Source organism: Sciurus vulgaris (genome assembly GCF_902686455.1).
Source record: "Sciurus vulgaris genome assembly, chromosome: 4".
In the NCBI taxonomy this organism is placed as follows: Eukaryota; Metazoa; Chordata; class Mammalia; order Rodentia; family Sciuridae; genus Sciurus; species Sciurus vulgaris.
In genome coordinates this window covers 140080998-140098299 of record NC_136464.1, presented here as the reverse complement: position 1 = coordinate 140098299, position 17302 = coordinate 140080998, and the positions used below count along the sequence as shown (strand labels likewise).

At 34.8% G+C, this 17302-nt stretch overlaps 1 protein-coding gene across 6 annotated transcripts in view; it reads right to left on the bottom strand.

The window, feature by feature from the left end:
* The window catches only part of AKAP11 (A-kinase anchoring protein 11), a 50449-nt gene that overhangs the window by 16023 nt on the left and 17124 nt on the right, over positions 1–17302 (bottom strand). For all 6 annotated transcript variants that reach the window (XR_013763221.1, XM_079136499.1, XM_079136498.1 and 3 more), the window contains 5 exons: positions 16676–16792; positions 15357–15404; positions 8158–8292; positions 6610–6874; positions 1554–6042 (listed from right to left, as the gene is read on the bottom strand). Coding sequence is in view for 5 of the 6 variants with exons in the window: in XM_079136499.1 (XP_078992625.1) it covers positions 1554–6042; positions 6610–6874; positions 8158–8292; positions 15357–15404; positions 16676–16792 (5054 nt within the window). In the remaining variant the exon portion in view is untranslated. The remainder of the gene's footprint in view (positions 1–1553; positions 6043–6609; positions 6875–8157; positions 8293–15356; positions 15405–16675; positions 16793–17302) is intronic.

Sequence of the window (17302 nt, the reverse complement as noted above, 5' to 3'; positions counted from 1 at the left end):
TGACTTATAAGAAGAACTTCAGGGGCCTGTCTACTGACCAGCTCTAAGAAGGAAAGTAAATATACGGCAGAAGGAATAGCAAAGGTATTGGCTAGGTCCTAAGAATGATGTCTTAGAAAGAAACACTAATCTAGAGAGTTCCTCCATTAGTTGGAATGGTGAGTGGGAAGGGGTGGGAAGAGGGATAGAGGATGTTAAAATAACCTGAGGCCACTTATATGAGGAAAGAAGAAAGTTGCATCAATTGTTTAAAAAAAAAAAAAAAAGCCTAGCTCGCTATCATTTACTTATTTTTAATTTTTATTAACTACTTATTATGTATTTATCATCTAACAGGAAGTCATAACAGAGGTTCACAAACTTTTGCTTTAAAGGGTCAAAGAGTAAATACTTAGGTCTTGCTGCCTATAAGTCTCTGCTACAACTACTGAACTCCTATTTTAGCAAAAAGGTAGTCACAGAAAATATACAAATTAATGAGTATGGATATTCCAATAAGCATTATTTATGAAGACTGAAATTTGAATTTCATGTCACAAAATATTCTTTTGATTTTTGTAAACCATTTTTTAAAATGTAAGAACTATTCTGAGCTTGTGGTACATATAAAAATTAGTAGTAGGCCACAAGAGGCCCACAGACTGTAGTCCACCAGCCTCTGGAGGCTGCCTGATTAAGGCAGAGACCTGGCTTTATTCCCCAGAAACAGAGCATCTCTCCTCCCAAGAGGATGCTATGGAACAACTGGATTCAAGAGTCCTGACCAAACTGCATCTCTATTTAAGGACAGCCAAGAAAAGTGACAGTCTTGGTCATGAGTTTGACAAAAGTTACTCAAAAATCTGCTGTATTATGTGACTCAACTAAGTTCCACCTCAATTCATTTTCTCTTTGCACTAGGACTTGCAAATAATAATCCTGCAAACTACTAACATGGGTTAGTCCTTATGTTTTCTGAGGAAGAAAGCTAAAAGTGAAAATGTTCATCAATTTGTTAGAATTTTGAAGCAAAAGAGATAGTTACATAAGGAAAGGACACTAGGATCATCAGAACCCTTTAGGTTGTGAACTGATCAAGAGGGGCAGTGTCTCTGGTAGAAATATTTGGAGAATGTTGTTTTATTCCTTAGAGCAGTTTGATTATACCATGTTCTTCATAAGAAAACTTGCCTTCACAAACAGGAAAAAGAATACCATACAAAATCTAAGAGTAGTAAATAAATATGACAATAGTCTATATTTACTCTATAAAATTCTCCAGCTGTTTCTTTGACTCAGCTTTACCTACACTTCGGAGCTCTGTGAACTTGAACAAGGTGAGTATCTTCTCTAACCTCCATCTTCCAGCCCTGTAAATGGATGCTACCTTTCCCCGAAAAGGATCAGGACACAAAATACATTGTCATATGGAGGATATGAAACCACACACAAATGCAATTGGGAAAAATTTCTGTTGATTTAGGGTTAAAATAATCATAATTTTATGAACAGGACCTAAGACACACATAATCAAATTTAATTTTTCATTTCATCTTAAGACCAAAAAGACTTACTTGCTGACAGCATGTCCAACATTCGTCATGGCTGACATCATTATTTCTGTGGTAAGACTTTCAGCAAAGCTAATGCCATCTTGTCCAATGCCACTATCAGCTGCCAAACTGGTATTGCTCAGCTCTCTCTCTGCTTTTTCAATAGCTTCAGCAACTATCTTCTCAGCAAGCACTGTCTTTTTATCAAGATTAACATGAATTTGAGGGACATCAAGATGAAAAATTCTAGATTTCCGATAGATGTTGCCAAATTTTGTATTTGAAACTGGCTTATTTGTAGCATGTGAACCCTGTTTGGAAAAGTACTGAGATGAATTTCCAGTACAATCATGGAGTTCTTTAAGGTCACAATATCTGCAAGCTTGATTTATAAGAGGTGACAACTTCTCTGCATAAGTGATCCTATCCACTGATCTTGTTGTCTCGGACACTTGGAAAACTGTGGATCCTAGACTTAGCTCTAGAGTATCGTCTACTACTTTTTTAGCATACTGTTCTATAGCTTGAACAACATTCTCTCCACATCCATATCCACTTAAGCTACCTGTACTATGGTAAAATCCATGATTTTGTGAGGAAGGCTGAAGAGACTTAGGAAACTCTGGTTTGGTAAGACATTCAGTATCTTCAATACATCCGGATTTTTCAAAAAGGCAAGAATCTGTTAATGATTTTGGCAAGTCAATTGTAGGTGCTATCAGCTCTTTTTTAACATCTCTTGTAATGGTGTGAGAAAGAGAGGCCGAAAAACTACACAGTTCAGAGTGCTCATTTCTACATGTATCCTGTATCCTTTGACAACTTTGATTTTTACAAAGGTCACCTCCATTTCTTTTTCTTTGTAGTTTTTTATCTCCTTCTTGGTGGTTCTCTTTATTTGAGAATATTAACAGTTCGTTGCTGTTTTTCCACTGTGAGCTTTGCAGAGGGAACATTTTTGAGTAGCACTTCGTTTTAGCTGTCTTGACGGCTTCACGTAATCCTGACTTAACAGATCGATAAGCAAGCCTGTTGGCATACTGATCCATTATTAACTCGCCATTCCCACCTTCCTGTTTCAGTATTTGGATAACATGACCTGCATATTCATCTGTCACACTTTCACAGCTGGGATACTTATATGTCAGACCTGGCATACAAGAAGTTGGTGGTAATGAAAGAATAAATGAATCTGCTTCTCTTGGGTGTGCTAATACCTCAGTTTCCAACTTCTCTTCCAATCCATAATCTTGGTCTCCATCAATATGACTATTCTTCTTTTGCCTGAAAAGTACACAGCTTCTAACTTTTGCTATTTTCTCAGCTTCTGCAATGACCTCTGCTGCCATATCACCTGCAAAACTGCAGGTCTGTAAATCTGCATCTGAATGACTCAAAAGAGTAGGTGATACGATTTGCTGATTTCCCAAATTTAAACAAGGGCTTTGAACCTCAGGTTCTTGAGTTATTTTATGATCCAAATGAGAGGCTGCCATTTCAGTTGCAAGGGAAATAATGTGGGTAGCTAAAGCTTCTGCAAACTGGACTTTCTTTCCTGAGTGCTCTGACTTCACATCCATTTCTGGATGCTCTTCACCTTCACTACTTTCAACTTCTTCTGAAAGAGATCTCATGAGTTTCAACATGAACTCTTCTTTTTCTATAGTATTTTGTTCATTTTCAGATAAACTACAAACAGATGAGTTGTGAGGTGTAGAAGGTGGTGTAGCTGGTGCAAATTCTTTGGCTAATTCCCCCTTGAGTTTTTTGGTTAACTTCTTGATATCCCACTCAGAACTAGCCTGAGATGGTACCAGAGGAGTTGATGGAGGAGTATCAGGTGTTACATTTCTGTCTCTGATTTTCTGTTTATCTTCAACATGTAAACCATCAGCACAGGTAAGGACTGTAGAAGAGAAAGTATGTGAGTTATCAAAAGGGCTTTCCTGTCCAAAAGACAAAGTTTCAAGTGCTGTATTATTCAAATTATGCTTTTTTACTGTTTTATCCTTAGCAAGTTCCTTCAAATCGGGTTTCTGACTTGCCATTATTGGACAAGGTGGTAGAGTCTCTGCAGAAAATCCATCAGTGACAGAATCTTTATATTCTGGAACACAATCCTTTCCAACTGAAATTGAACAGTGAGTTAAGTGATCTTGAGCCTCAAGAAATTTGGGGAACTTTGCCAAAGTCAACTTTGATTCTTCTCCTGGTACAAACAAGCCTTCCTTATGTACTACATTTTTATCTACATTTGGGATCACTGCTTTGCTTTTATCTATGGAATGTTTAATAATAGATTTAGACAATTGTTCAGCAAACATGTCCTTATTGCTAACTTCACTCTGTTGGGTTGCTTGATCACACTGGGAAAAAGGAGAGGTTTTTCCATTCATTGTTTCAGTTAAACAATCTGTGTGTTCATCAATCGTTTTTGTAACATCAAATGATGTCATTGACTCTAAAGTTTCATTTACTATTGTATGCACCATTGCTGCAGAGAAGTTGCTAATAATCACAGGATCGCTTGATAATTTTGAGGAACTTTGCATTTCAACATCATTATGAGTTGGTTTAAAATCATTCTGGTCACCTGGATTGTGTTCTGAAGGTAAACAAATATTTCTGAGGCAAGCTGCTACTTCTTTGTTTTTTGTGGTAACATGTGCTTGTATAGAGTCACCATTTAAATTACTGTCATCAAATGACAGTTGAGACTTTGCCTGATATAAGGTAGAGGAAATATGATATGGGAGAAGGGCACTTCCTGCCAAGGGCACTGGTATGGAAGTGACAATTCCTGAAGTACAAAACAAAGCCTGCTGCACTGTATACTCCTTTTTATATTCCTGCATTGGTTTTGTCACCATAACTGCTTGATTGTTAAAAGACGGGGAAAACGTGAAAGTCTGTGTTGATGGTACTACACTTTCAGCATTCACATACTTGATATTATCTGTAGACACACTAACTGCTGCCTCAGTTGTGAAGGGCACATCAACTTGTGAGAGCTCAATGAATGCTTCCTGTATTACAGACTCGGACAAATCTTTTGCATATGACTTCACTATTTTGTTTTCAAAGTCAAATGACTGACACTGCGGAGATGCAGGTGTTGGAGGGCATGAAAACTGACACACTTCCATGATGCCTTCAAAAACAAGCTCTTCAGCAAGATCTGCAGCAAACCTAGCAACTGTGTTTGTAAACATCTGCTTCTTTACATACTGTAAATCCTTTAAGGCATTTGATAAGGCTTCATTCACCAAAAAATTGGCCAGCCCGCTAATGGCACGTTCTTTCAGAGAAAATGCACGCTGCCTTCTCAGTTCATTAAATGCCATCTGAAAAACAGATGATGTCAATTTGATGGCTAAATGGCACAATACATTGGTACACGAAGAGACTCCTTTCTGTAAGTCTTTAAATGCACTGCCAAAGCTTCTTTCTACAAGATCTGCTGCAAATTTCTGAATGCTATCTTTAATCATTGAAGATTTATTTTTAGGTTTACCTTTATGATCAAGGCTTCCAGGCTTAAAAGCCACAGTCTTACTTTCTCCCCTTTTAGTACCATTAATATTTGACATTGCATCAGTATGTTGGGCATGAAGAACTGAGTCTAGTACTTCACATGAAATGTTATTTGCATAATCTTCATAGGTGTAATAAATAGAATCATGACTTTCATGAATCCTATCTCCACCAATATCTGTTTGGCAAAAACATTCAGCAGGAGTACAGCTTCCAAGAGGACTAAAAGCAGAGGATCGAATAGGGCTAAACAGACCACTATCTTCCCCTGATGCCTTGACAGGGCGAGGAGAATCTGGAGTATCACACAGGTTACCATATGGAGATTCTGGTTTACGAGGAGTTGGCTTTCTAACGTTAGCTGGAAGAGCTGGACGATCAAACTTGAATTTCTGAGGATTCATACAAGACTTCTCATGTTTGTGTCCTTTCTTCTGAGATGACTTCCCTATGACAGGATCTTTTATAAATACACAAGAAGTCTCTGAAGTTTGTTCTAGTTCATCAAACTGATCAAAACTATCAAAAAATTCACTTACTTCTGAGTCTGAATCCTCTACATCATCTTTCATCACAGGAATTTTAGGCAGCTCGAGTTTTGCTTTTAAACTTTTTTGATATCCCTCTTCATCCAAGAAAATAACAGGACTTGGACTTGAGCACTCTGATTCAGATGAGTAAGCAGGAGAAGAAGAAAAAAATGGTTTCTGTGTATCACCACCTTTATCTGAAGCATTAAATGACCTATAGAAACTTCTTTGGATCCAAGGCTCTGAAATTGATGTTGTGACTGAAGTTTTCACAGAAGGTGGTTCTTTCTGTCCCAGAGTATTTACTAAAGAAGATGAGGGTTTAGCCAATGACTTCTGCTGTCCAGAACTAACCATAATCTTTAAATCACAGGTTTCTAAGTGATGACCAGAAATAGTCTGAGAAGCAGCATCACACTGGCTCCTTAGTGTAGTAATGTTTATTCCTATAGGTAAAGAATAAAATGATTAAGTTATTCTAGAACAGAACTCTTTAAACACTTAAATCAATGGAATAAATTGGCATTAAACAGGAAATATTTGCAATGTAAATGTTTTATATACTGTGTTGTTAAATGGAATGATTTATTCCAAGTAACACTCAAAAGCAAATATGCCTTTTACTAAAACAATGTCATTTTACCCTAAGGGGATAACTATTCTTAGCATGCTATCATACATGTTAGAAACATGACTACAAAGACTTTGCCAGCTAACTCTTCTGACATTTGAACATTGCCATGTCCAGAAACTGAGTATTGAGGTAAACAATAGTGTGTGAACAATATTACCATAAGAACAGAAATCCCAAAACTAAAAACCAGGTAACAATAACTTAAAAATCTCAGGGAAATTAATTCTTCTGTAACCACAAGAAAAGAAGTTAGTATGCTTAGACTGGATCAAATTTCAACATACATTTCAACCAAACAAGTCTGCCTTAAAACTTCCAAAACTGAACTTTCAACTTCAATCTACTTTCAGAAAAAAAAAAGTTCAGTAAAATAACAAACCATCATTATATGGCTTTAAAGTCTCTTCTTCTTCTAACTGCTCAAAAGCAGTGACAAAGTCATCCTCTATGGAAGACACGGACTGGTTAGTATCATCGTCATCTTCATTAGTGGTCTCAAGTTGGTACTTCTGATGCAAGTATGTGTCCAGGGTGTATTTTATACCAGTAGCATATTTACTTAAGAGACTAAAGATAAAATCGATTCTGAGTCTTGGTAACGTAGGTGACACTCTCATGACACAAAGCATTCCAGAATGATGACTCTTGGGAAAGATGAAAGATGATTTAAAAAAATTTTAATTCTCAACACAAACACTACCTGGAAGTACAGCCTAGAAATAACACAATCTCAGAAAACAAACAACAAAAAACGCAAGAAATACATACATTCCAAATGACTCCCTGGTTTGGTAATGTTTAATTCTTTTGTCTCTCTTTTATATATCTTATTTACTAATCTCATTTTCTCCAATCTTCCTCTTATCTATGTATTCAAATTCTACCTAGTCTTATTTCCGTAAACGTTATAAAATCTACTATCTGTTTGCTCACCTATCTCACCAGTTTACATTATAAACTGCTTGAGGGCAGAGCCAGTTTCTATTTTATTTTTTATCTCATTTTCTCATAGATTAAAGAAAGATGCTACTTTCCCTATCACAATTAAAGAATTGTATCCTCCTTTTACTTAAATTTCTCTAGTATTAAAACAATGTTTACAGTCAAGATTATGTCACCAAACTTTCCTTCATATATTATCTTTAAAAATGTAAATATTGACAAATGACTTATTATAAAAGTAGAAACCAAATATAATATCTCATCACTTCATATTCTAGCAAATAAAGAATATAATTAAGAAAATGAAGCAAGCAGTTCCACCTTTATCAGTAGACCTCACAAAGAACACAGCAGTATTTTATACCTATTATAAGTAATCCAAATTTTAAACCTACTGATTCTATTTTAAATGTTTTACCTCCTAAAATGAAAATCATTTTTCATTGATGCATTATCAATAAAACCAAATTGAACAATGAACCAAAGGTTGAATATTATCAAATTAACCACCTGGCTGTAATGGTATAATTTTTATAATAAAAAATATAGATCAGGTGTACACTTCACGTGGAAAATTTTGAACTAGAACATGAGCTGAAGTACATTCACTATAACATATAGCACAATGTTTATATAAGTTCGGAAGTGACCAGAAAGAAGAAAAGTCATGCTACGGCTTATATAGAGGCAGAAACTATAGAAATCCATAAGGAATGAATTTCCATGAAAAAATTAATATGTATTTGCATACCACTATGAAATTTCACAGATGTAAAATCTAACTTATAACCTACAACTAAAATTATTTTGTTTGAGGGACATCAATGTTTCATGAGTTTAATTTCTTGCAAATTCTATTTCCTTGAGATACAATAGCAAAAACAAAAACAACAAAAAGTTCATCAAATCATTTAAGTTTTACACTCTTGATCAAATGTAGAAAAATTTGCCCTGTAAAATTAATTAGAAATGATCTATAAGTTACCTGATTTAAAGGACCACTGCTTACATCTGTTGATTTATTTATATCCTTCATACAAATAATTTCATTTTCATTTAGACTGCAGAAGTGAAGTGAATTCAGAAGATCTGGAAGTTCCAAAGAAACTGCAGCTAAATCCTAATTTAAAATAGTAACAATAAATAACACAAAAGAATAACAGTGATGGTTCCTAAAATGGGATCCCTATCCAAAAATCATAAGGCCTACTGGTTAATAAATTTTCTGGAGGCCCAGCCCGTACCTATGCAGAACTCCAGCACCGTATCGCCTAACACAGCCCACAGATTTCCAGTGCCCCATGGGGACAGCACCATCAGCACTGTGCAGAAGGATCCCCATTTACCAACACATGGGGATGCCTCTGCCCGCCATCACGGATTATCCCCAACCTGGACGCCACCATCTTTAGTTGGGGCAGCTCCCATCCTGGGACACCACACTATCAAGTACCTTTCACGTATCCAGCTTACTGAAGACTGGAGGTTTGAATAGTATATTAGAGTTCTGTTGTAGATTTATTATTATTATTACTATTATTCCTACTTTTCTATTTTTTATTATTTTTCTCCCTCTATTTTCCTCTTATCTTTCTGTGTACTTGGAGTTTCTTTCTCCCTTTTCTCATGCTAACAACCAACTTTTTTTGATTCCACTTTCACTCTTCCTATGATCTGGTACCTCTATATACTCACTTATCATCTCAGTAACATTACATCCTACACCCATCCCCATTATCTTTGTCCACCAGTAGAAACTGTGGGCATTAATGCAAACGTATTGTTTATGCTGTAAATAATCAAACTCATCATCTCTGTGTACTATGACAAAACTGTTAATATCTTAATAGGGGATATTTGGGTTAAGGCTGTATATTATTTCTATTGTGTGCTGCTAATATTGATTTCCCCTTTAAGGTGAGGTACTGGAAACCTGCAGGGACACTGTAAGTCTATTGGGGGGAAATTATAATACCTCAGATCCATACTGGTAGAGGGGAAGATACACAAACAACATGAAAAAAACAAAGGAAGAAAATGTCCCAAACAAACCAAGATGCTATATTAATAGACTTCAATGACAGCATGGTAAAAGAAATGTCAGGAATTCAGAATGTACCTAATCAAAATGATCCACGAAGCAAAGGATGAGATAAGAGCACAAGCAGACAATGAATGATCACTCCAAAAAACAGTTAAAAGAGCAAATGCAGGAAGCAAAAGATAATTTCGATAAAGAGATAGAGATTCTGAGAAAAAAATAAACAGAAATCCTTGAAATGAAGGAAATAATAAACCAAATTAAAAATTCAATAGAAAGCATCACCAACAGACTAGATAGATAACTTGGAAAACAGAACCGCAAACAATGAAGACGAAGTATTGATTCTTGAAAAAAAAGTTGACCAAACTGAGAAGATGGTAAGAAATCATGAACAGAACCTTCAAGAATTATGGGATATCGAGGGGTGGGGGGAAGGGGAAAAAATAACAGAATGAATCAAACAACATTACTGTATGTGGATTTATGATTACACAAATGGTATGCCTTTGCGCCATGTACAAACAGAGAGGCAACATGTATCCCATTTGTTTACAATAAAATAAAAAAAATTAAAAAAAAAAAAAAAGAATTATGGGATATCATGAAAAGATCAAATTTAAGAATTATCAGGACTGAGGAATGCACAGTTACAAACCAAAGGAGTAACAGTTTGTAACAATCTATTCAATGAAGAATGAAATGGAAAATCAAATACAAGAGGCTTACAGAACAACAAACGTACAAAATTACAACAGATCCACACCAAGGAACATTATAACGAAAATGCCTAACACACAAAATAAAGAAAGAATTTTAAAGGCTGCAAGAGAGAAGCATCAGATTACATGTAGGAAGAAACCAATAGGGATATCATCAGATTGCTCAGTCCAGACCCTAAAAGCTAGGAGGTCCTGGAACAACATATTTCAAGCTCTCAAAGAACATTGATGCCAACCAAAAATCTTACATCCAGCAAAATTTATTTACAGATTTGATGATGAAATAAAACCTATCCATGATAAAAAAAAAAAAAAGAATTTACAAATAGAAAGCTTGCACTACAGAACATTCTCAGCAAAATATTCCATGAGGAGGAATATTTTTTTTTTCATTAAAAACAGCAATGTAAGTCAGCAAAGGTAAGAACACCCTAAAGGAAAAGTCAATCAAAGGAGAAACCAAGTCAAGTTAAAAACTAATTATAAGCCAAAATGACTGGGAATATAAATCATATCTCAATAATAGACCTAAATGTAATGGCCTAAATTCATCAATCAAAAGACTTAGACTGGCAGACTGCATTTTTTAAAAAAAGATCCAAAAATATGCTGCCTTCAAGAGGCTCATCTCACCGAAAAAGATGCACACAGACTGAAGGGAAAGGGATGGGAAAAAAACATACCAAGCACACAGACTCAGTAAAAAAGAGGGGTTTCCATCCTCATATATGAGGATAAACTGCACTTCAAGCCAAAGTTAATGAGAAGGGATAAAGAAGGACACTTCATACTGCTTAAGGGAACCATGAATCAGCAAGACATAACAATCATAAATACTTATGTTCCAAACAATGGCACATCCATGTCCACAAATCCTTCTCAATTCCAAGAACCAAACAGACAACAACACAATAATACTGGGTGACTTTAACAGACCTCTCTCACCACTGGATAGATCTTCCCAACAAAAATTGAAGAAAGAAACCACAGAACTCAATAACACAATCAATAATTTAGACATAACAGATATATACAGAATATTCCACCCATCAATGAGCAAAATACATTTTCTTCTCAGCAGTACAAGGATCCTTCTCTAAAATACATCATACATTATGCCACAAAGCTATTCTTCGCAAATACAAAAAAATGAGAGATACTACCTTGTATTCTACCAGATCATAATGAAATTAAATTAGAAATCAATGATAAAATAAAAAATAGAAACTAGCACCTGGAGACTAAATAATATGCTGTTGAATGATGCGTGGATAGCAGAAGACATCAGGGAGGAGGTAAGAATATTCTTAAGAGGTAAATAAGAACAACCATAAAACATATCAAAATCTCTGGGACAGAGCTGGAAGATAGCTCAATTGGTAGGGTGCTTGTGTTGCAAGCACAAGTCCCTGGGTTCGATTCCCCAGCACTGCAAAAAAAAAAAAAAAAAATCTCTGGGACACTATGAAAGCAGTACTAAGAGGAAAATTCATTGCATGGAGTGCATTCAATAAAAGAATAAAAAGCCAACAAATAAATAACCTAACAATACAGATCAAAGCCCTCTTCGAATAAGAACAGATCAACACCAAAAGTAGCAGAAGACAGGAAATAATTAAAATCAGAGCTGAAATCAATAAAATTGAAACAAAATTAACAATTCAAAAAATTGACAACATAAAATGTTGGTTCTTTGAAAAAATAAAACTGATAAACCCTCAGACATACGAACAAAGAGGACAGAGAAAACTCAAATTACTAAAATTTGTGATGAAAAAGGAAGTATCAGGACAGACACTATTGAAATACAAAATTAGAAGCTATTTTGAAAATCTATACTACAACAAAATAGAAAATATCAAAGAAATAGACAGGTTTCTAGAGACATATGATCCACCCAAACTGAATCAGATAAATTAAAGCAGTGAAATAGAAGAAGCCATCAAAAGGCTACCAACCAAGAAAAGGCCAGAACCAGACAGACTCTCAACCATGTTCTACAAGATCTTCAAAGAACTAATTCCAATACTCCTAAGTATTCCATGAAATAAAATAGAAAACCCCTCCAAACTCATTCTATGAAGCGAGTATTACCCTGATACCAAAACCAGACAAAAACACATCAAGGAAAAAAAACTTCAGACCAGTATCCCTGATGAAAATAGATGCAAAAATTCTTAAATTCTAGCAAACTGCATACAATAACATATTAAAAGGATAGCACACCACGATCAAGGTGGGTTTCATCCCAGGGATGCAAGGTTGGTTCAACATCCAGAAATCAATAAATGTAATTCACCACATCAACAGACTTAAAGTTAGGAATCAGGATTATTATTTCAATAGATGTAGAAAAAGCACTTGATAAAATACAGCACCCCTTCGTTCTCAAAAAACTAGAAAAAAATAGGGATAGTAGGAACATACCTAAACATTGTAAAGGCTATCTATGCTAAGCCTATTAGTACATCATTCTAAATGAAGAAAAACTGAAAGCATTCCCTCTAAAAACTGGAACAAACATGGATGCCCTCTTTCACCATTTCTATTCAATATTGCCCTTGAAACTCGAGCCAGAGCAATTAGACCAAAGATATTAAAGGGATATGAATAGGAAAAGAATTCAAACTATCATTATTTGCTGACGACATGATTCTATATTTAGAGGATCCAAAAAATTCCACCAGAAAATTTCTAGAACTAATAAATGAATTCAGTCAAGTAGCAGGATATAAAATCAACATTCATAAATCTAATGAAAAAAAACATGAGGAAAACTACCCCATTCACAATAGCCTCAAAAAAAAGTAACAAAACACTTGGGAATCAATCTAACAAAAGTGGTGAAAGACCTCTACAATGAAAACTAAAGAACACTAAAGAAGGTGCCATACAGATTCAATACAATTCTAATTAAAATCCCAATGACATTCCTCATAGAAAGAGAGAAAGCAATCATGAAATTCATTTGGAAGAATAAGAGCAGAACAGCCAAAGCAATCCTTAGCAGGAACAATGAAGCAGGAGATATCACAATACCAGACCTTAAACTATACTACAGAGCAATAGATAACAAAAACAGCATGGTATTGGCACCAAACAGACATGTAGACCAATGGTACAGAATAGAGGACACACAGACAAACCCACATAAATACAGTTATCTCATAGTAGACTGAGGTGTCAAAAACATTCACTGGAGAAAAGATAGACTATTCAACAAATGGTGCTGGGAAAACTGGAAATCCATATGCAGCATAATGAAATTAAACCCCTATCTCTCACCCTGCACAAAACTCAACTCAAAATTGATCAAGGACCTAGGAATTAGACCAGAGACCCTGCACCAAAAAGAAGAAAAAGTAGGCCCAAATCTTCATCATGTCAGTTTAAGACCAAACTTCTTTAATAAGACTCCCAAAGCACAAGAAATAAAAGCAGGAATCAATAAATGGGATAGATTCAAACTAAAAAGCTTTTCTCAGCAAAGGAAACAATCAACAATGTGAAGAGAGAGCCTACAGAATGGGAGGAAATCTTTACCACATGCACTTCAGATAAAGCACTAATCTCCAGAATTTATAAAGAACTCAAAAAACTTTACACCAAAAATACAAATTACCCAATCAATAAATGGGCTACGGAACTGAACAAACACTTCACAGAAGATGATATACAAGCAATCAACAGATATATGAAAAAATGTTCAACATCTCTAGTAATAAGAGAAATGCAAATCAAAACTACCCTAAGATTTCATCTCACCACAATAAGAATGTATTATCAAGCATACAAGCAACAATAGGTGTTGGCGAGGATGTGGGGGAAAAAGGTACATTCATAAGTTGCTGGAAGGATTGCAAATTGGTGCACCCACTCTGGAAAGCAGTGTGGAAATTCCTTAGAAAACTTGGAATGGAACCACCATTTGATCCAGCTACCCCACTTCTTGGCCTATACCCAAAGAAATTAAAATAGGCATACTACAGTGACACAGCCACATCAATGTACAAACATTAATGTTTGTACAATCAATGTTTTAGCAGCTAAATTCACAATAGCTAGATTGTGGAACCAATCTAGATGCCCTTCAATAGATGAACGAATAAATAAATTGTGGTATATATACATAATGGAATATTATTCAGCCATAAAGAATAAAATTATGGCATTTGCAGGTAAATGGATGGAGTTAGAGAATAAAATGCTAAGTGAGATAAGCCAAATGATTACTCTGCTAAGTGGATGATGATACACAACAGGGGTGGGGGGGAGGTAAGGGAACAATGGAGGAAGGATGGATTGTGTAGAGGGAAATAAGGGATGGGGATGGGTGCAGGAAAGGAAAAATAATGGAATGAGACAAACATCATTACCCTATGTACATGTATAATTATACAAAGGGTGTGACTCTACTTTGTGTACAACCAGAGAAATGAAAAGTTGTATCCCATTTGTATACAATGAATCAAAAAACTAAATAAAATTTTTAAAAAAATTTGCTGGTTCACAAGAGTTCGCTTACACAGTTTATTATCCACAGATAATTTTTTAACTAAATAAAATATGAAATTATTTAATAATGGTTATTTTTGTAGCCCTTCAAACATAGCTATGGAGCTATATAGTAAATTTTAACATGGTGTCTCACACATAAATGACAATTAAGACATTTAATTGTTTTTAGGAAATTTTGATCTACAGTCCTCAGATTTAAATTTTTCATTCAACATTCTCGGTTAGCCAAAGTACTTTCTCTTCAGAACTTAAGTTTTAACTTTGTAAAGTACAAGTCCATTTTTCTGCCTTCCTCTTGAAAATATTATATTAACTTTTATTTTTTCTTCATTTGCCCTTTTTTACATAAGTATTTTATCTAGCTAAAAAATTATTAGTCTTTGACATTTTATGTAGCTGTGAAGCCTTCCTTTGTTAATCCTAATATCACGTATCAGTCCTTTTATATTTGCCTAAATCAAACAAGCTCAAATTTTTGCATTGGTTAATGGTGACTTTTTATAAATTTTATGTTTCAACAACCTCAACTAAAAATACAAGAACTTTTACTGTTGAAGTCAAATTATGAAAACCATCAAAATAAAGTCACAAGTGTCATTTGCTCCATAACACAAAGAATGAAGAAAGGTCAGCCTATGGTTTGCATTCATTGAAAACAAATGCCTTTGGTAGTCAAACCTAAAGTTGATTTCTAGACCAAGAATTCTCAATAAAAATGCTAAAAGTGAAAACATCCAAAGCACTAAAAAACTGACCTCAAAATATGACCTTTTAACTTTAAAAAGGAATGATACAAGGAGAATTAAGTGTATATTTGGGACGTTAAGGTCAATGTTTCATGGTCTCAAAATTTATTCCAAATAATCTCTCACAATCCTTTCCAATTTTATAAGTTGACCATACCTGCATATGAGCAGCATCTGTTTCTTCATTAAATCCCAGAAATGTGACCTGTATAGAGGAATAAGGAATAAAAAAGAAGAAATTCCATTAATTTGAGTTTTTAAGTCTTGTCTCATTGTTGACAGAGATAGGACAGAAAAAACACAATAAGGCATTAAAATGCTGACTACCTTGAACAGAGTAATTTTTTCAAGGATGATCCAAAAGGTTTTCCACCAAATATCTGGCTTCATACTGCAGTTCATGAACCTGATAAACATCTCCCTCAAACATATTTCAAATATATTCACTTCTTTCCAAACCCCCTGCCACTCTTCACCTGCACTATTATAATCCTCTCCCACCTGATTCCCACTGCCGTGCCATTTATCCTGTCGACTTTTCCACACTTCCAAGAGGAAAATCCTAACTGGGGTTAGTTTATACCTTTAGCTTTCACTCATTTTCATTCAAACACATGGGTCTCTTTTCTGGGTCTAGAACATACTCTGCACATCCTTCCCTAAAATTCTCAAAATGTATACCCTTTAAATGTGTACCCTTTATTTGGGTTTCTCTCTCTCTCTTAGATATTTAGATTCCTGGCTCCTCTTCATTATTCAAGTTTCAATTAAATGTGATCTTCTCAGAGAGGATTTCCCTGGGTAGACTCCAAAAACTACTTCCTCATGGACTATGTGTGATACCATCATTTATTATATCTTTTAATGCCCTTATACAGAGATTACTCTGCAGAAGTTTAAATAAATTAAATTTCTAAGGAATATGGAACAGTGTAAGGAAATGCCACATTACTAAGAAAAAGGACAAGGACAAGTTACAGAAAAAATATATTTGGTACATATATAATCAAACTCATTTTTAAAAATATAATATGCATGAGGGCTGGGGTTGTAGCTCAGTGGTAGAGTACTTGCTTATTAGCAAGTGTGAGGCACTGGGTTCAATCCTCAGTATCACATATAAATAAGTAAAATAAAGGTACTTGACAACCAAAAAAATATTTTAAAAATTATATATATATATATATATATATATATGAAAAATAATACTGGAAGGCAACACCAGATTAAATATAGTAGGAATCACCGAACACACTACTGTATGTCCAGTGAGTGGTTAATAATGCCTAAACATTTAATTAAATGTGCTCATTAAAATACATTAAAACAATTATGTTAGCCAGTATTTAAAACAGGTACTTCTAATACATGAAATAATATGTAGAGATTTTAAAAATAGGTCATGTAGTTCTATAAAGATGCATGAAAATACACTGCAGTTTATTAGAAAAAGGTTTAGAAAGTAGTATGTCAAACCTCAGTTAAATTGGCATGTTCATCCTGCTGTAAACAGTCCTCTCCTGAAATACTGCATAGTTCCTTCTCACTCTGTAATAAAGATTTTACAGACTGGAACACATCATCACTGAAGCTCTAGTGGAGGGGAAAAAACACATTTTTATTTAGTTCTATAACAAGGCAAGACATTCTGCAGATATTTTAGTTTTAAATAAAGAAACCTCATTCTCCAATTAACATTCATCTGGCACCTTTATTGTTTGCAAATTCAATTCAGCTGTGGAAAGTACCATTCAGGTGATAAGGCTTAATAAGTGTTCCGTGTGTCCAAAACACATTAAGCACACCAGAGCCTTGGCATTCAGATCCCTGGCAGACCACCAGGGCTTTCACACCCTGGCTTTACTTTAGTTTATTCTTACCTTATGCTAAAACTAACAGACTGTATAACTGATTTCCAAGAATAGAAACAAAAATTTCTATAATGAGTGAGACAACGTGGGAGTTATAATAAAGAACACTAACAAAGATTTAAAAAAAAGTTATTCTAAGTAAGATCTTTAAGGCATCCGTATACAACTGTATGATGAAAATGAGGGAGCAGATTCCAGATTTAGGGGAGGGGACTGTTTTAAGTGGAAAGGG